Below are 20,960 nucleotides of genomic sequence, written 5' to 3'. Positions count from 1 at the left end.
ACTCCCTCAGTGTTTAGTTTGAGGCCCCTCAATGGGGTTTGCATCCTCTCAGTGGGGTCCACGTCTATAGTAAAGTCTTAGTAAAGTCCATATCCTCTGTATTTCCTAGAGGAAATCCATGTCCCCTCTGTAGGGTAAGTGTCCTTCAATGCCATTCATGTCTTATTAGCAGGGCCCAGAGCCCTTGAGTGGGATCTGGGAATCCTCAGCAACATCTGGGCTCCCTTAGTGGAATTCACGTACCTTCAGTGAAGTGTGTGTCCCTTCAGCGCAGCTGATGTCTCCTCGATGAAGTATCTGTCCCCTCAATGGAGTCCATGTCCAGTCCAAGAGGTCTGTGCCCCTTCAGTGAGCCCTGAGATCAGGATTGAGTAGGCTCTGGATCATATGTCTGACCATGGGGAGATTTTTTTTTTTCAGCTTAGGGTGTGCTGGGCTTATGGTCAGCTTGGCAGAGGGCAGTGGAGCAGGTGGGAAGCGAGGCTGGGCTAGATGGGGTTACATGCCCTTTGTAGGCCTCAGGAGGTGGGAATTGCCTGCTTCTGGGCTTAGAATCACTCCTTTTTTTTTTTTTTTGAGACAGAGTCTCACTTTGTTGCCCGGGCTAGAGTGAGTGCCGTGGCGTCAGCCTAGCTCACAGCAACCTCAAACTCCTGGGCTTAAGCGATCCTACTGCCTCAGCCTCCCGAGTAGCTGGGACTACAGGCATGCGCCACCATACCCAGCTAATTTTTTCTCTATATATTTTTAGTTGTCCAGATAATTTATTTCTATTTTTAGTAGAGACGGGGGTCTCACTCAGGCTGGTCTCGAACTCCTGACCTCGAGCAATCCACCTGCCTCGGCCTCCCAGAGGGCTAGGATTACAGGCATGAGCCACCGCTCCCGGCCTAGAATCATTCTTGAAATTAGATATTTAAGAATCCTCAGCTGGATGTGGTGGTTCATGCCTGTAATGCTAGCACTCTTGGAGCCCGAGGTGGGAGGATTGCTTGAGCTCAGGAGTTCGAGACCAGCCTGAGCAAAAGCAAGACCCCATCTTTACTAAAAATAGAAAAATTAGCCAGATGTCGTGGCACACACCTGTAGTCCTAGCTACTTGGAAGATTGAAGCAGGAGAATAACTTAAGTCCAGGAGTTTAAGGTTGCAGTGAGTTATGATGACACCACTGCACTCCAGCCAGGGGGACAGGCAATACCCTGTCTCAAAAAAAAAAAAAAAATCCTTCCTGCCTTGACAGCCGATCTGTGAACTGATGGATGAGGTAGGCCCTTCTTGGCAGTGCAGGTGGGAGGTGGAGGGTCCTTCCTGACTTCTTTCTGGGATGGAGGGGCTAGTGGGAAGCCAGAGGTAACTGAGCCCAGGTTGTGCCAAGTGGAGGAGAGGGAGTCCCTTGGTGAAGTAAAGAGATTGGGAAGGAAAGATGAGAATGTGAATGACTCCACCTATTCAAACAGACTTTTGTATTTTACCAGCCTTAGCTTCAGCCTGATGAGGAAGTAAAACTAAACTTGCAGTCAGGGAACTTAGGTTTGGCCCTAACTTGGCGGTTGTTTGCTCTGTGACCTTGTGCAAGTTCATGTCCTTTCCTGAGTTTACTATTTGTGCAATTAGGCAATTAAGTTTTGGGTTTATTATCAAAGACCTGAAGGCACCTTCTAGTCTTCACTTAATGAGTCTTGTACGTTAGGTCTGGACGGAGATTTATGAAGGCAAGGAGATTGAAGACATATCCTTAAAAGCAGGAGAAAATCTGAGCTGGCGTTAGGGTTAGCAGAGAGGCAGTCCCGTCCCCCGGGCCATGTCCTCAGGGTTGTGGGAAATTTTTTTCCTGAGGACGAAATGAGGGTGTTGCTCAGAGAAGAGGACCTTGCGGGAGAGGGTGTCATCCGCAAGGGACCTTACTTTACCTGGCTTTTCAACTCGGTGGGGTGACAGAACTGTGCAATCAGACCACGGGGCAGCTCTGCCATGGGCTTGACCCGACTCCCGTTAGCCCAGTGCTTTCCCGCTCGAGCCCCGCCCTAACCCAACTCGTTATCTGTCAGTCCAAGACCCCACCCCACCGTGGTCACTCCATGGCTCTACCTCCTCTCCGGTCACATCCAGCCCGGCTACTCCCCATCACTCCATAGGCCCACCTCCTGTCCTGTCACGTCCGGCCCCGCCCCTTTCTGTCATTCCATGGTCCCACCCTGTCTCGTATCCTGTCACGCCCAGTCCCACCCCTGCTGCTTTCACTGGACGGTTCCGCTCCTTCCGGCAAGTCAGTTCCGCCCCTATCCTTCGACTTATCAGTGCAGTATTTCTGTCTTTGAGAACTCTGACCCCGCCCCCATCGGGCATGGCCCCGCCCCTTCGGGAAAATCAGCCCACCTCTCTATCTAAGCCCCGCCCCTCCAGACTCCGCCCCCCCTAGCCTAAGGCCCCGCCTCTAGGTCGATCTGTTTTCCCCGCCCCGGCACCCGTGGAGACCGCAAAGGCGGCGGCGGTGCACGAAACTTGACGCGATGGGGCTTCCAGAGGAGCGTGGCCGGAGCAGCAGCGGGAGCAGGGGCCAGGAGGAAGCTGGAGCCGGAGGCCGGGCGCGGAGTTGGTCTCCGCCGCCTGAGGTCAGCCGCTCCGCGCACGTCCCCTCGCTGCAGCGCTACCGCGAGCTGCACCGGCGCTCTGTGGAGGAGCCGAGGGGTAAGGCCGGGCCCGGGCGGGCCTGGGGGGCGTCAGTGAGCAAAGGAGCGGGCGTTTCCCAGAGGAGGTGGGGGCTCCCTTGGGAAGTTGAGGCGTCCACGAAGGAGATAGAGGTTGTGTGAGTGAAGAATTGCAGTTCTTTGAGGAGAAGGAAAAGGGATCCCGGGAGGAGATGGGGTTGTATGAGGAAAAGGAGCGTTTTTGTGAGATGAGGGGTTCCATGGGAGTTGGGGAGTTCCTCAAGAGACTTGGGGAAGCTCATGAGGAGAGGAAGGTTTTTGCGAGGAGGTGATTCCGTGAGGAGATGCGGGGTGCCGTGACGGAAGTGAGGTTCCTTGAGATTGGGGGAGTCAGCGAAGAAAGTGAAAGTTTCATGAGAAGAGGAGTTTCTGAGGCGAAAAGAGGGGCTCTGCGGGGAGAGGGGACGCCTTGAGGGGAGGAGTAGAACTTTCTTTGCCTCCCTTTGACAGGAGCTCAGCCATTGCCTCCTGAGACCTTTAACCTGTGAACTGTTGGGGGGCAATAAGCGGTCTAGTTCCCATCTTGGGGCCCTCAAAATTGGTAATGAGGTCCCAGATCTATTTTTAATATATTAAAAACCCCAACAGAAATTACGCAGTATAAGACTGAACCAGTCACTAAAATGTCAAGTTTAAAAAAAAAACTTGGGGTGGGGAGAGGGGAGAAAAAAAAAAACTGTGGCTGGGAAGATAAGTCAGAGATTTGATAAATGGTTTCATGTCTTCAAAAATGTGTGAGGAAAATTCCCTGCCTTTGCTCTCAGTCTGGGTAAGGGGTCAAAACTGCAACCCATTTGGGAGGCAGCATGATGTTTGGTTGTGGGACAAGCATGGGCTGCAAATCAAACGCAGAAAAACTTAGACCCTAGTTTTGCAATTCATTTACTGTGGGGTCTTAGGCAGATTTTTAACACATTAATTGCCATGTGAGTTCTATTTAACTCACTCTAGTTTTGAGCTTGGGGCCTCGTGAAACAAATGTAACTCACACATCTCTTTACCTTGGGAGTCCTATGAACTATTTTTCAAGTTGCATATAACTCACGCACAGAAAACAATAAGAAATAACAAATTTTTCATTAAAATAGAAAGGATTGTTTTGTTTTCGAAGTTTTTATTCGATTTTTGTAATAAAACATTGTGGCTCCAAGGAAAAAATTTTTTTTTCTAGTGTGGCAGTCAACATGTTAAACATGTCTGAGATTCCTTTTCTTCATCTATAAGATAGGAATAACAATATTTGTCTCATCGGTTTATATGAGGACTAAAGTGTGTAATAAGTAAAGTGTGTACTATAGAGTGTCTGAGGCACAGTAGACAGTCAATAAATGGTGGTTAGTTTGATAATAACAAGAGTAACATGGACAAAGTAGTTACTGAATAATGCAAGACAGGATTGAATCAAGTGTAAAGTGGTAAAGTTGGAATTGGGATTTTGAACCAAGGCAGTCTTTTTTTTTTTGAGACAGGATTTCATTCTGTTGCCCCAGCTGGCATACAGTGGTATCACCCTAGCTCACTGCAACCTCAAACTCCTGGGCTCAAGCAATCCTCCTGCTTCGGCCTCCCAGAATGCTAGGATTACAGGCATGAGCAACCACACCACTGTAAGGCAGACTTGACTGCAGAGCCTATATCCTAATAGCAATGCTATTCTGTTTCCCTGACGTTACAGTATGCTTTTCACCAAATTCTGTCTAATACTCCCTCAAAAATGTCTTTTTCAATTCCCAGAGATCCTTTTAAATCAAGAAAGTAGCCTTTTCTTTTCATTCAATTCCCTTCCCTTCAATTTACGTTTTTTTCAATTCCCAGAGATCCTTTTAAATCAAGGGAGTAGCCTCCTAATTTATTCTCTCTTTCCTAGTCTCACCACCTTCAGTCTCTCTGGTAGATTTATCTAAACACCATTGGATTGATATTATGGAAATACTACTTTCATATGTCACTGCAAAAACTTGCAATAGCTCCCTGTTTCCTGCAGTTTCAAATTAAAATTCTGCTTTTCTTTCAAGTCCTCTGGGTAATCTAGCCCCACCTCACCTCTCCATCCTTATCTCTCACTGCTCCCTACCACACCCATCATTCTAGACAGGTCATTTTCTTTGATATCCTGGATACACACCTGTTCCCACCTTCTTGCCTTTGCCATTTCCTTCTGCTCCTCTCTACCTAGTCAAACTCCACCAATTCCACAGAGCATTCTTTTATCATCTCAATTCATACTCATCTTTTCTGAACTCCTCTTCTGAACTTCTTCAGTATTTAGAATTTATAGCAACGAAACAACCAGGTCCTGCCACACGCACACATAGAGACACACACACACATACACAAACACCTCTACAAAAAAAAAAGAAGTGAGCATAAAACTCAGTTTTCTTCATTCCTTGTTGATAGACATAAATTTGGTTCATGAATGGTTTTATATAATATGTACTTACTATCATCACTTAAAAATATTTTTGAATATTTGTATTCTGGTATTTGAATATATTTAAATATAATTGAATATTTGTACTAGCTGTTTGGTCCCTGAAAGAGTTTCCTTTACTTCCTGAGCTTCAGTTCTCTCATCTATAAAACTGGGATAACTAAAGTATACTTTATAGGACCATAATATCATGAAGATTAAATGAGATTAGTCCAGTCCCTGATACATGAATGGCATTCACTAAATACCAGTTCCTAGTTGCTTTCTCTTGAATAGCTATTTAGTATTCTATTGTATTACTACTTGAATTACCAGTTTTTATCAGTTTGGTATTGTTGGGCTTTTGGATTGTCTCTAATTTCACTATTATAAATAGTGTTGCTATAATCATCTTTTTAGTAATCATTTTTTTTCTTTGGGATTATTTCTTGGAGTATATTCCCCAAAGTTGAGTTAGCAGATAAAAGGGTATAAAATGTTTTATGGCTCTTGTCAGGCATTGCTCTGCTGTCCCATAAGATCGTGCCAATTTTTTACAATGCCATTATTTTGTTATAGTATCTGGTTTCTCAGGACCACTCCAGACATTGGGTTTAATCAGTTTTTCAAATCTTTGCTAGTTGTATAGGTATATAATGGAACTTTGGGGTTGATTTAATTTGGTTTTCATTAATGTATCACAAGGTTGTGCACCATGTGATTTAGCTTTCAATTATATTCTGCCTTATACATTAAAAATATTTCATGTATTAGTCTTATCTCTCCAACTAAATTGTATAAGATCTAAATCGTGTAACCTTGAACAAATCCCTTAGCCTCTATGGATTTGGTTTTGTATGAAATGAAATGAGGGGGTGATAATCTCTAAGGTTTCTTCCATTGTTCTGGTTCTAAGTGTCTCTCTCCCCTCCAATTTTTAATCCAGCACTCAGAATATCCTAAATTCTCTGCATTGGAATGTTTTACCTGTTGAGTATATTTTCTCCAGAGGAGCCAGGCAGATATTTTAAGAATGTAAATCTGATCATGTCACTCTTGCTTAAAACCCTTCAGTGGATTTCCATTGCTCTTGAGATAAATACCAAATTCCTTATCAGGCACCCAAGAATTGCATGATCTGCCCAGATTATGCATCAATTCCTGCTATTCTTTTTCTTACTCTCAGTGTTTCAGCCTCAAGGAGTTCCTCTTAACATATACCCTTGTTCCCTCCATAGTACTCTGATAAAGGAGTGGAAAAAACTCCTAATCATCTTTCAGATTTTAGCAAAAATGTCTTTCTCAGGGAAGTACAAATTTTGACTTAGTAACTGTGTAACCTTGGAGAAGTTATTTAACCTCTCTGAGCCTTAATTTTCAAATTCATAAAATGAGAAAAGCCTCCTTCCTAGGGTTGTAGTAAGGACTAGGTGAGCTAATACAGACAAAAATCTTAAAAGCAACAGCTGGCATATAATGAGTAACACTTGTGCAAGTAGAGGTAGGAGAAGGAGATGCTCAAATAATTGCTCAGAGAGAATGAACAAATTAAGAGAAGAAAGAAACGGTCATGTGAGACTCTGCGAGTAAATAATTTCTTCCTTTCACTACATTACTTCATTTAAAAAATTACTGATTGCCTGCTATGTGCTTGGCATTGTGTTAGGTACTGGGTGGCTATGATTTGAATAGCTGGTGAAAAATGGATAGGCAGTTTTGAGGACAGAAGGACGAATTTCAGTCAAGATTCAGTCCATGGGAATAGAAGACGGTTTAGGAGAGTGGTAGATGATAAGATGAGGTAAAGGGAGGACCCAGGTGGTAGGGAAGTTGTGACTTAGTCTTATGCATAGCATGGTAAGCCATCTGATGATAAATATGTCTGAGAAGCTTAGTGATATTGGGGCTTCCCTTTCTGTTGCAGAGTTTTGGGGAGACATTACCAAGGAATTTTACTGGAAGACTCCATGCCCTGGCCCATTCCTCCAGTACAACTTTGACGTGACTAAAGGGAAAATCTTCATTGAGTGGATGAAAGGAGCAACTACCAATGTCTGCTACAATGTACTGGATCGAAATGTCTATGAGAAAAAACTTGGAGATAAAGTTGCTTTTTACTGGTAAAAATATCTATCTTATAGTCTGGGACAGATAAAAGCAGTCACCTCTCATATTTATATAGTATTTCACAGTTCACAAAGTACTTTAAAATCCATTAACTCATTTGATGCTTACAGCAACTCAGTAATGTAATCAAAGTATCACTAACTTAATGTCTGAGATGAGGAAAAATACTCAATGAAGTTAAATGAGTTCCCTCAGATTACATAAGTAGTATGTGAGAGAGTTGACATTCAAAGCCAAGCATTCTGACTGCTTGACTTGTAGTTGGAGAGGAAGAAGGGATGTGGATAAATGGAAGAGAATAGGATTGAGCAGCTTTCTTTCTTATTCTTGCTTTGGGAGAAAAATAGGCATTGGATTTTTCACCATCACCACCATTATCATTACCTTTTATTGGGTTATCTCCTTTGATGCTTACAACAACTACAAAAGCACTATTTGTTTTCCTCATTTTACATGTGTGAAAACTGAATTTCCGAGAAGTTAAGTGACTTATCCTAAGTCAAAAGCTAGCAAGAAGCAGGGCTGAGATTCAAACCCAGGCAGTGCAATACAAAGCTTACACTCTAACCATGATACATACTACCCCTTTAATTCCTTACCTTGGCCTCTCAACAGCTTTGCAAAATAGGCATTCTTAGTTCTGTTTTATAGGTGAATAAATGAAGCATAGAAGGATTATGTAGTGAATGTCACAGAGTGAGTAAGTGGTAGAGTCAGGATTCAAACTCAAGACTATCTGACTCATTGCTTGTATCACTAGGCCATGTGGCCTCCCCAGAGGGAACTTTCTAAGACTCCCCTCCCCCAGCAACTTAGCTCTCTAGGAGGTATTACTGTAGTGAATCAAAATAGGACCTTGAAATTCCAGTAATTGGGTTGTTGCTTTTGCTACCACCTATGAGCACTCTGAGCACTGATCTATTTTTTAAGCTAGCCAATAGGGGCAGGTTGGATACTTCATGGAAGAGTTAAATTGGAACTCACTCAACATTTGTCCAGTTTGTGTAAAATATTAAGATGAGTCCTATCCTGAGAGACAGGAAACTTATGTTCTCATTCCAGCTCTGCCATTAACTTTGTGTGTAACCACAAGCAAGGCATTTAACTGTCTGAGAATCAGTTTCCTCGTCCATAAAATGGGGATAATAATTTGCTCTTGTCTTTCTCACTAGATTTTTATAAGAATTAAATGAGATAATGTTGTAAAAACATTTATTTATTTATTGGAGAACATACAAATGTGAGTGCTCTATTATCACATTACCATTGCTTAATTGGAGGTCATTTTGCCACTCACTGTTACATCTATTGAAACTCTTTTTAGCTCCTGCTCTAGTGCTTAATATTGGAGCTCAGCTGACACTTGAGCCTACCTCCTAGACTTTTTAAGGATTATAAAACCTTTAAAGATCTTCAAAGGAGATGCTGTGTCTGAATTTTTCCCTGTTTTGAAACTCAGGCGCCTGAGGAAAGACTAAGAATATTTAGGCCAGAGTTTTCAATCACTGGAGATTGCTCCAGAATCCTGAGGCCTTTTCTTTCTTGAGACACTAGTTCACCTATCACCCTTTACCTGAACAACCTCTGGAGAGCCTCTCTTTCTCCATTTGTAAAATGAAGGGAGTAGACTAGATCAGTGTTTTCCAAAGAATGCTTCAGGAACCACTAATGACTGGAGATATTAGCAGGGGTTTCTTAATTCATGAAATGAATGAGTCTGAGAAACACTACATAATAGATTGCCTTTGTGTGGGAGTCCCAATGTATTTGAACAAACTAAAGTCTCCAAGAAGTCCTGCCTTAGAGATACCTGATTAATTTTAAATGTGGGATTTCACAAATTTATTTGGGCCCCAAACACTTTACAGCATGCTGTTAGTACCATGAGTAGTGGTATTCCATGGAACAACAATTTGGGAAGCACTGGATTAAATAGTCTCTAAATTTACTTCCAGAGCAAAATTCTGTAACTCAACAAGATATCCTCGTTCCATTTTTATATCGGTCACTCCCTCAACATGAGTTGTTAAAGATACTAGATTCTTAGCCCTGTTAGGTGTTATGGATACTAGGATAGAGTGGTAGGAGACAAGTACCATATGGGCAATTATTATTCAATTCTTTTATGTTTATAGTAAAGCAAAAGCAAACTACAAATAAATCACATTTGTTACAAGAAAGTAAAGTTTATATATGCCAGATATGTGGTTATTTCCCTTTGCTAACTCCGTATTTTTAAATTATATACTTATACTGCTATTTGTCTTTTTTTTCTTTTTTTTGAGACAGAGTCTCACTTTGTTGCCCAGGCTAGAGTGCCATGATGTCAGCCTAGCTCACAGCAACCTCAAACTCCTGGGTTCAAGTGATCCTCCTACCCCAGTCTCCCAAGTAGCTGGGACTACAGGCATGCGCCACCATGCCCGGCTAATTTTTTCTATATATTTTTAGTTGTCCATATAATTTCTTTCTATTTTTAGTAGAGACTAGGTCTCACTCTTTGCTCAGGCTGGTCTCAAACTCTTGAGCTCAAACGATCCACCCGCCTCGGCCTCCCAGAGTGCTAGGATTACAGGCGAGAGCTACCGCGCCCGGCCTATTTATCTTTTTTGAAGAAAGTATTGATTTCTTGTTATGATAGATGAGAATTTAGTCCCATCCTCCCTATATAATTATAGCTGAAATGATAACATATTCTATCTATATTTCATTTTGTGTACAGATTTTTATTTTATCTGAAGTTAATAATTGCTTACTATTTTTAATAATATTTAAGCCTTTATCATATACTTAATTTTTCCAAACTCTTTATCATATAGTTTATTCTAAGTCCTCTTTTTTCTCCCAAAGTCTTGGAGCCTACTTTCTTTCTGCTATGATTTGTATTACTGTTTTTAAAAAATGACATCTTTTTAGTGATTTGCTCCAGTTGATATATTAATATTAATACTTCTTATAGAGCCATAATATGACTTTCTTCTTGACTTAAACTGTGTCATTTAGATAGCTGTAGTGGCATTAGCAAGCCATATTTGTAGTTTATTCCTTATTTTGGGACGTGCATTATATATACACTGAAATAATCCACAAAGGAAATAGTGGTCTTAGGAAAGTACTCCAATTAGCCAAAATGGAACCATATTAAGGAAGAACTTCACCTTTGTCTTGACACATTGCAGATGTTCATGGAATAATAGTATTTTTAGGACTTGAAGAAACTGTAAGAGTCCATCTAGGTAGGCCAACTTTTTTTATATAATCAGTAGATTAAGGGCCAAAGAAGATAAGTGATTTGTCTAAGGGTCATATGTGTGTTTGAAGACAGAACTGAGACTAATCTCCAGATATTCTCACTCATAGTCAACTATTCTTTTTTTCACATGATATTACCTCATTATTCTAGTAGCCCAACACTTGGCTGTGTTAGATGAAAAGAGAAATTCGCCATATTAGTCAAATTAACTTAAAATTAATTTATTTAAAAATATTAAATAAAATGTGTTATCAGGTTTATATGTCCAGATCCTGGTCTCATGTAGTTTGTATTCTATTTGGAAAGACTGAATAGGCCTATATAAAACAATCTGAAAGTAGTTATGGGCCAAACTACAAAAAGCCACTTATACAAATAATTCACACAAAGGAAAAAGCATTATAAGGAGGCAGGATAACATAAAGATTAAGAGGAGAATGGGTTTTGGTGTCAGACTAACCTAGTCTGAGTCCTATTTCTGCCAGTAACCAGCTGTCTGATCTTGGACAAGTTACTTAACCTCTTTGAGGCTCAGTTTTCTCAACTGTAAAATGTGGATAAAAGTAGCTTTTATCTCATGGAATTGTCAATTGAGTAGTATTGAATAGGATAACAAACCCATGTGTCAAGTTCCTGGCACGTAGAAAGCACTTAATATTAGCCACCATTATTGTTATATTGAGACAGTGGGAAGACCAAGTCTGTTTGGAGTAAAAGGTTTATGCAGGGAACAAGTTATTCATTCAATAAATACTTACTGAGAACTTACTATGTGCCAGGCACTATTCTGAACAAAAAAAAATTCCTGCCCCATGGAGGTTGTGATCCAGCTTGAAGAGACAGATAATAAAAAAAAAAAATAAACCGATAAATATATGACAGGTGACAATAAGAACTGTAGAAAAATATGGAACAGAGTAAGGGAAAAGGGAATGATAATGCAGAGTAGCGGCTGATAAGGGAAGAACTTTCTGATAAAGGTGACATTTGAGTAGAGATCTGAAGGAAATACTGGAGTGTGCCATGGAGATAGTTGGGGTGAGGAGGGGAAAGAGCAAATGTGCTGCTGCCTGATGTGCTCGAAGACTAGATAGGAAATTAGTGTAGCTGAAGCAGTATGAGCTAGAGAAAGAGTAGTATTGAGGTTAGCAGGGTGCTAGATCATGTCGAACCTTGAAAGCCAATGTAGACTTTGGTTTTTATTCACAATGAAATAGGGAAACACTAGACAATCTCAAGCATAGATGTGACAGTGATTTGGCTTGTGTTTAGAATCTAATTTTTGTGTTGAGAATAGATGATAGAAGTGCAAAAGTAGGAACAGGGAAACCAGTTAGGAGGCTCTATAGAAATCCAGGTGAGAGGTGACAGTAGTTATTTTAGACCGTAGTAGTCATTGTGAAGGTGGTTAGTAGTGATCAAAATCTGGATCTGTTTTGAATGAAGAGCCCATGGAATTTGCTGACTTGGATTGGATGTGGGAAGGGAAAGAAAGAGGAGTCAAGGTTGTCTTTTTTTTTTTTTTTTGAGACAGAGTCTCACTTTGTTGCCCAGGCTAGAGTGAGTGCCGTGGCGTCAGCCTAGCTCACAGCAACCTCAGACTCCTGGGTTTAAGTGATCCTACTGCCTCAGCCTCCTGAGTAGCTGGGACTACAGGCATGTGCCACCATGCCCGGCTAATTTTTTTTGCTATATATATTTTTAGTTGGCCAGATAATTTCTTTCTATTTTTAGTAGAGACGGGGTCTCACTCAGGCTGGTCTCGAACTCCTGACCTCGAGCGATCCACCCGCCTCAGCCTCCCAGAGTGCTAGGATTACAGGCGTGAGCCACCGCGCCCGGCCTCAAGGTTGTCTTTAACAGTGGATGAAGTCCAGGCATGGGAGATCTTGACTATTTTTGAAGACCTATGAAAGAGTTTAATGTAGGGGAATATAGTGGTCATAGTGGAGCTTAAGAAGATTAATCTGGATACATATGGAAGTAGGAGTGTGATGGGAGTGTGAAGCCAGAGACCTGAGAGTTTGTTATTCATAGTAGAGATGCCTGAACTGGGTTGCTTCTGGTGGGAATGGAATGGAAAGATATGAGGAAAGAAACCTGCACAGGTAACTGGGTGTGTAGATGATGGTGAGATGGGAAAGAGTCAAGGATTTTCTTAGTCCTGTATAACACTAAGTCTTTCAAAGGCACACGTTCATCTGATCCAAGGGCTAAATTTGCCCTCCAAAGCAAGACTTTGGTTCCAACTTCTCTTGAGCTGTCTTAGCCTTAGTGTGGGAAGTAGGAGCATTAGTGGGGATTTATGGGTATGTGTGCGAGAAGATCAGTGACAAAGTATTGGAATAGTCATTCAGGGAGAGATGGTCAGTGAGGGTGTTAGAGATAGCTGCAGGAGTGGGAACTTGCTAGTTAAAGGGATATTAGGGGATAGTAGGGGATTTGGGGGATTAATTAAAGAATTTATGGGGCGAGGGTGGAAACAGTGGTTGAGGCTAATATTCTGGTGATTTATACGAGCTTCTCAATCTCTATATTATTCCAGGAGAGGTCCCCAGTCACCAAATTCTGACAAATTTAGTATAGCTGATTCCTTCCATTGTTTACTTTGGGTTGCCTATGGCTATCATTATCTCTGAGCCACCTAAACCCTCACCTTCAGCTGAAATTACTGCTGTCTCTTCATGAGTTCTCACTATATTTCAATCCTTCTTTAGTAACTGGAGTTTCTAAGAAGCAGATGACCTTAGGAATTATCTTAGGACAGAAGCTCTGTTCTCTGGATCCCTGTATGTGCCTAAGTATGAATTTCAGAGTATGATATTTGAAACTCCCCAGATCCCTGTTGGGGTATGTGTAAATGTGTGTATTTGAGAAGGTGGGTGTGGTTGACAAGGTGAGAAAAGTCTGCGTTCTGACAAGGAGATTTGTCAAGATGACATGGAAAACCAGAGCCGTAAAGTATATTGTCTTATCATTCATGTCCAGGGACTCTGTAAATTATTTAGGTCCATGTTCTGGAGTTCACTTTAGTGATATGGGGAGGTAGGAACTTTTTTTGCCCTCAATCTATATCTTCACTGGGTTCACAACAGTATATCTACTAATTAAATTATACTTGGTAAAGAAAACCATTTGGCAGGGGGTGGTGGCTCATGCCTGTAACCCTAGTACTCTGGGAGCCTGAGGCGGGAGGATTGCTTGAGCTCAGGAGTTTGAGACCAGCCTGAGCAACAGCAAGACCAAGACCCTGTCTCTACTATAAATAGAAAGAAATTAGACTAAACAACTAAAAATAGAAAAAATTAGCTGGGCACAGTGGTGTGTGCCTGTAGTCCCAGCTACGCGGGAGGCTGAGGCAGGAGGATTGCTTGAGCCCAGGAGTTTGAGGTTGCTGTGAGCTAGGCTGACACCATGGCACTCTAGCCCAGGCAAGAGAGTGAGACTCTGTCTCAAAAAAAAAAATTTGAGAAAGAAGATGGCTTCAGACCATTCTCTTCTTCTCTCTGGGCCTTTCTTTTGTGGGAGTGGTGGATGTACTAGAGATACTCTACATGGTCCCTTCCATCTTCTTTTTTTTGAGACAGAGTCTCGCTCTGTTGCCCGGGCTAGAGTGCCATGGCGTCAGCCTAGCTCACAGCAACCTTAAACTCCTGGGCTCAAGTGATCCTCCTGCCTCAGCCTCCCGTGTAGCTGGGACTTCAGGCATGTGCTACCATGCCCGGTTAATTTTTTCTATATATTTTTAGTTGTCTGGTTAATTTCTTTCTATATTTAGTAGAGACAGGGTCTCACTCTTTCTCAGGCTGGTCTCGAACTCCTGACCTCGAGCGATCCTCCTGCCTTGGCCTCCCAGAGTGCTAGTGTTACAGGCATGAGCCACCGTGCCTGGCCTCCCTTAGTAAAGTCATTTTATTGATCTTTTTCTTTATAGTTATTACCTTTTATGTTCTGGGTTTTTTGTTTTTGTTTATAGAAACAGGGTCTTGGTGTGTCACCCAGGCTGGAGTGCATTGGTGTGATCATAGCTCACTCCAGCCTCCAACTCTTGGGCTCAAGCGATCGTCTTGCGTCATTTAAAAAATTTTTTTTGTAGAGACTGTGTGTGTGTGGTGGTGATGGTGGTGGGGGTGTCTTGCTATGTTGCCCAGGCTGGTCTCAAACTACTGGCCTTAAGCTATTCCCCTACTTTAGCCTCCCAAAGTTCTGGGATTACAGTTGTGAACCACCAAGCCCAGCTGCCTTCCATCTTTGATCTTCCAGTATTCTTTGACTGTTTCTGAGGAGGAAGAGGCTTTTAGAAGTTCTGTTGAAACTCTGTTTGCCTATGGTGACTGAATAGGCAGGCTGAGTTTCTGTTGAGATGGTGAGAAATAGAGAGGATTTTAGAAGGTTTGGGGTGAAGGGGCTGAGGAAGGAGTCTACTTTCCTTGCCTAGGGGTAGTTTGTGGCTGGTAGCATAATTACTTGAAGCTAATGGGAGATATGTGGGAAATACCTGTTGTTGGGAACAGTGTTTCTCTACTTGAATTAGATGAGCAGATTGTGGAGGAGAGCTGGAGAATTTCATGTTTAAGGTGGATTTTTAATCTTCTTTCACTTCTCCCTGACTTTCACGACCCCTGACACTTTATAGAACCCCTCCCTAAAGTGGTGAAAATGAACAGTTAAGCTGTGCTTTCCAAGTCACTTTTTTGGAAGTAGATAGCATGTGAATAATAAATGTATTGCTCTGAAGATTCTGTCTTGGGGCCTGTTTCAGTGTTCTGAGCTCTATATCAGCTACTGGAGTTTTTGTCTGGGCCAACTTCTTATACTGGTGTGTTCAGTAAACATTTAATGAAAAGAATAGCTTTAGTTAATGCCCTTTTCTGAGCCTTCTTCTTTCCACTTGTAAACTGTCAGGAGTGGACAAGAGACTTGCTTAAGTTACTACTGACACTGACCTTCAGAATTTCTGTCATAAACGTAGGGAACTACACTGACAGGCAGCTGAGAGAGGTTAGGGAAAGAGAAGGAACCCACTACTGGTTGCTTCTCCTTTGAAGATAGTAGGTGGTCAGGTGGGAGCATGGGTTCTTGCCTTAGGGTAGGCTCACATTTATAACAGTAAATCCAGAAGGCCTGGAGTTGAGGGTGGGCCTTCCCTTATTTCCTGGATTTGGTTTGGGAGAGATTGGGTACTGGTAATCATCCCCAATGTCTGACACCTTGAACCTCTGTCTGAGAATTCAAGACAGTCAGTTACAGTCCTTAGAGGTCTTTTGGTCCATTTCCCATACAAAGCAAGAAGTGTAGTCCCAATATATCCCCCCCTAACCAATCCCCGTAAGTTATCATTCTGATTCTGGATCATTCTGATTCGCTCCCTACTGTAACACTTACTAGTTGGGCAAGTTACTTCATCTTTTTAAAACCTTAGTTTTCCTGCCTGTAAAATGGGATTTATAATAGTTCCTATGACATAGGTTGTTTGGAGGAATAATTGGAATAATCTGTGTAAAAGGCTTAGTGCTTGGCAATGTGTTGGCTGTTTTTATCATTATGCTAAAGCCCCATACCTAAAACTGGTAAGAGCAGAGCTGATCTGGTTGAAGCATGGATGAGAGGCCCAGAGCCACATTCTGTGGGCTTCTCCACCCTATCACTATGGCCCCTGTGAGATATGTGTGTGGAACCTCTAGGGATTTGCAAAGCTCATTTTGAAAAGCCCCAATCTAGTCCAGTGTTGTTTTATGGATGAGTAATATTGAATCCACATTCTCAGGTTCCTCATATAATGTGGTTTCCTAAACAACCTCTTTATCATCCATGTCAGTCTCCACCGGACATACTCTAGTTGGCCAATATCTCTCATTTAGTATTCCAGCTATGGTCTACCAAAGTACCGTAGGGTACTGCTACCATTCTTTGACTTTACATATCTAAGCATACATTAGCCTCATTGACAGCCACACTCTACCTCTTAGTTTACAATCTCTCATAATACCTAAGACTTTTCTATTTATTCTGATAATAAACTATGTCTTCCTTGTGCTATTTTGTATATTTTCCCCTTGTTTTTTTGAACCTGGGTATGGTTCACAACACTTGACAGATGAGGAACTTGAGGTTCAGAGAGTGGAAATGACTTGGCCAGAGTCACATAGCAGGTATAATTTGTTCTAGACAGGGCAACACTTACATTCCTTGTTCCAGACGCTATGCTTCTACTTACACAGTCTTAGCTTCTTTGACAACTTGTTACCTGTCTAGCCAGCAGTTTACTTAGAGGGTTTAGGGCCAGTTTTGAAAATTTTGACTGCAGTTTATAAGGCTAAAGACATTAAAATGCAGGCCGGGTATGGTGGCTCGCACCTGTAATCCTAGCACTCTGAGAGGCTGAGGTGGGAGGATTGCTTGAGCTCAGGAGTTCAAGACCAGCCTGAGCAAGAGTGAGACCCTGTATCTACTAAATAGAAATAATGAGTCAGGCGTGGTGGCACATGCCTGTAGTCCCAGCTACTTGGGAGGCTGAGGCAGGAGGATCGCTTGAGCCCAGGAGTTTGAGGTTGCTGTGACTAGGCTGATGCCATGGCACTCTAGCCCTGGCAACAGAGTAAGACTCTGTCTCAAAAAAAAAAAAAAAAAAGTATAGTGCAAACCTCAAGAAGTAACATCCTTTCCTTAGCTCAGATTTGTTCATTCATCTATTCATTAAAGATTTCTTTTTATTTTTTGGAGACAGAGTCTCACTTTGTCACCCAGGCTACAGTGCAGTGGCATCATCATAGCTCATTGCAACCTCAAACTCCTGGGCTGAAGTGTTTCTCCTGCCCCAGCCTCCCAAGTAGTAGGGACTACAGGTGCACGTCATCATACCCAGCTAATTTTTCTATTTTTTTGTAGAGACAGGGTCTCGTTATTACTCAGGCTTCTCTCAAACTCCTGGCCTCAAGCGATCCTCCCACCTTGGCCTCCCAGAGTGCTAGGATTATAGGCATGAGCCACCTCACCTGGCTAAACATTTTTTTTTAAAGTAAATGTCTCCAGTATATAGTCCGTGTACTACCTTGAGAATAGGCTTTGTGGTGGGGTGCCTGGAGCAATAGCAAAGGGACTAGTAACGAGGCATTTACAATAGTTCAAGCAAGATTGATAATAGAGATAATGGAGGAGGTTCTGAAAAGTGGTCAGATTTTGGGTATTTTGAACACAGAGCCAATAGGATTTGCTGATGAACTTAACATAGGATATAAAAGAATGGAGTCAAGGATATCTCCAAGGTTTTTTGTCTGAGCAACCAGAAAAATGGAATTTCTATTAGTTGGAGATGAATATACTAGGAGAAGCTCTGGGGGAAGGATGAGGAATTTGTGTTTCATACACAGATGTAAAGTTGCAGCTGTGACAAGTGCTAGGGAACCACTGAAGAGTTTCAAGTAAGGGTACGACATATCAGATTTATATTTTGAAAATACCACTTTCTTGATCATGTGTATATTAAAAAGAATAAAAAGCCTAGGCTGAGGATCTACAGGCAGAGGTCCTGGTTTCTTGTGACCTTTGGCAAGTGATGTTATCTTTCTAAGCCTAGTTTTCTTTCTTTTTTTTTTTTTCTTTTGAGACAGAGTCTTGCTTTGTTGCCCGGGCTAGAGTGAGTGCCGTGGCGTCAGCCTAGCTCACAGCAACCTCAACCTCCTGGGCTTAAGCAATCCTACTGCCTCAGCCTCCCGAGTAGCTGGGACTACAGGCATGCACCACCATGCCCGGCTAATTTTTTCTATATATATTTTTAGTTGGCCAGATAATTTCTTTCTATTTTTTAGTAGAGACGGGGGTCTCACTCTTGCTCAGGCTGGTCTTGAACTCCTGACCTCGAGCAATCCACCCGCCTCGGCCTCCCAGAGTGCTAGGATTGCAGGCGTGAGCCACCGCGCCCGGCCTAAGCCTAGTTTTCTTATCTTTCAAATGGGAATATCAAACCTTGATCTGCCAAACTAAAAAGATTGCTATAGGGATTAGCTGAGTTGAAAGATAAGAAAACACACTGAAAAGACTTATTGTTATGAGGTCATGCTAATACTCACACATATCACATGTATTGTGTTCGTCGGTAGAGGGACTTGAGACTGGCAGGTACGTGTGACTGTTATATCCTTTCCAAAGTGCGCTTTATTCCTCTGATGAACACTTAGCCCTTTCTCTCAAAATTTGCTCAAAATATACTGCTTCTAGGAAGTGTTTTATGATTGACTACACTTATTTCTTTTTGTATCCCTTTGGTGGTTTCCTCCTCTTGCATTTTCTCGTTCTCCCTGATCACTATTTTGCAAGATTGGCCTTAGGTGGTAGGTGGTTTAGATCTCTTTAATCAAAGATTTTATGCTTGTGAAAATAAGGACTAGCCTCTCACTCACTTTTCTTTTGTGATTTGGCAAGCAGTAGACATTGATTGCCAGATGGCCACTCTGGCAAAGCTTGCCCATTTCCATTTCTCCATGGCTTGGGATTTTAAGTAGATAAAAAGTTTTGAGTTGGAGGAGGGGCCTTTTGCCTAGAAGCCTCTCTGAGTTTTCTTTACCTACAGAATAAAATTTAAACATTTGTAGTCCTATAGATGAGCCCTGCTTAGTTTATATTATATTTTATGATTTTTAAATTATATTTATTTTATACTTTACAATTAACATACAGTATATGTTATAATTTTTTAAAAATATCTTTTATTTGAATACTGAATACATTCTGTTAGGAGTATGCAGAGAATGAAATTTTTTTAAAGGACAAAAATAACACTGGCACCAATATAATTAAAATGGAAAAAATATAATTTATAATAATTTTTAATAGGACACAGATGGCAAGTAGATACATTAGCATTCTGTGAAGTCAAAGGGATTCCTTTATCTGATAAGTTATAGTTTAAACTTACTTGAGACTTGAATCTTTACAATTGTCAAAAAGTACCACATATATTAAAATAGATACAGCAAATGGAAGAGCATATTTTGATTCATTAAACCCCTTTGATGAAAACAGTGCTTAACAATTAGAAAACAGTTAAAGTCTTTGTTTTAAAGAAACACCTCAAGCTAGTGTTCATATTAGAGTTGACAGTACTACTTTTGTTTCTAACATAAAATAAGACACTTAACATTCCATGTTGAAAATTATCTTTTAAATACAAAGAATATGCTCTGCCTGTTACAGTAGGATGACATGAACTTAGTTTTTAGTTCCTGTGGATGCTTAGAGCTGCAATAAGACAAGTTTCAGGATCATAATGAGGCTTGAACCTGCAACCAGCCCAGCAGATATTATTTTCTTAAAACTCTTAAATCTTAAGCCTGTCATGGCGGCCAGGAAAAAAGCTGTAAACAGTGAAACTTTTATGTCTCATTTGTCATTGGAGACATGATAAGCTCCATACCCAGCCAAAAAATCCAGCAAAAAGACCAGCAATCAAAGACGGAACATCACCTTTCCACGTATATCCCCCAAATCCTTCTGTCACAAGGACTACATAACCAAAACTGACCAGGTCCATTGGCAAGACTGCAATTCTGCAGCCCTAATACCTCACTGCAGCTGAAAAAGCTACATATTATAATTTTTTAAAAATTTGAAACATTCTCAAATTTATAGAAAAGTTTCAAATATAATACAAATAACTTTTCTTCTGTTACCATTTATTTGAGAGTAACAGGTAGGATCCCTGAATACTTTAGTGTGTATTTCTTACATACAAGGACTTTCTCCTGTATAACCATAATATAACTATCAAAATAAGGAAATCAGTATTCATATACTGGCTCATCCGAGTGCAGTGGTGTTTACAACTAATTGATCACAACCAGTTACAGACTCCTTTGTTCCTTCTTCACTCCCACTGCTTCACTTAACGGGCCTTAAAAAAAAAAATTCGTATACCACTATCATCTAATCCTCAGACTCCACTGAAGTTTTGCCAGTTGTCCCAATAATGTCCTTTATAGCAAAAGGATCCAGCAGAAGAATCACACATGATACATAGTTGTTATGTCGTTTTAGTCTCCTTCAAACTAGAATAGTCCTTCAGTCTTTACTTGACTTTCATGGTCTTTACATTCTTGGGGCTTTTCAGTATTACAGCCAACAGAACATAGCCTAAGGACTAAACTGAATTGGTTGCTATTTTATTTTATACCAGTGGTTGATTATTTTTTTTCCTTATAGTAATTTTTACTCTCTTATGGACTTCCTATCTTTTAAAAGGACTATTCTTTCTACTTTGGAGTATTTTGAGTTAAAAAAGAAACAGATAGTGGAATTATCCTGTGACCCAAAGACCGCCAATTTTAAATTTTACAAAAGTAAAGCTATTTTTGAAACTACGAAACAGTTTCAAAACTATTTAGTTTCAAAGCTAAGATTTCCAAACTTTAGCTGAAACTAAATGTGGGCCTAAAGCAAGAGTATAGCTGAAGTTGATCAGTT

The 20,960-nt window shown here is 41.2% G+C and overlaps 1 protein-coding gene and 1 pseudogene across 7 annotated transcripts in view; one reads left to right on the top strand and one right to left on the bottom strand.

The window, feature by feature from the left end:
• Positions 1 to 2,424: 2,424 nt before the first annotated feature.
• Positions 2,425 to 20,960, top strand: part of ACSS2 (acyl-CoA synthetase short chain family member 2) — a 42,989-nt gene continuing 24,453 nt past the window's right edge. For 5 of the 7 annotated variants that reach the window (XM_045528749.1, XM_045528750.1, XM_045528755.1 and 2 more), the window contains exons 1-2: positions 2,465 to 2,689; positions 7,047 to 7,242. In XM_045528749.1, coding sequence (XP_045384705.1) covers positions 2,512 to 2,689; positions 7,047 to 7,242 — 374 coding nt within the window. In that variant the 5' untranslated portion in view covers positions 2,465 to 2,511. Of the gene's footprint in view, positions 2,690 to 7,046; positions 7,243 to 20,960 lie in introns of all 7 variants that reach the window. The other 2 variants (XM_045528748.1, XM_045528752.1) reach the window with 2 other exon arrangements.
• LOC123622413 lies at positions 19,694 to 20,031 on the bottom strand (annotated as a pseudogene).

This window comes from Lemur catta, chromosome 17 (genome assembly GCF_020740605.2).
Source record: "Lemur catta isolate mLemCat1 chromosome 17, mLemCat1.pri, whole genome shotgun sequence".
NCBI lineage: Eukaryota > Metazoa > Chordata > Mammalia > Primates > Lemuridae > Lemur > Lemur catta.
Note: the sequence above shows the minus strand (reverse complement) of the source record. Positions and strands in the feature narration are given on the sequence as shown.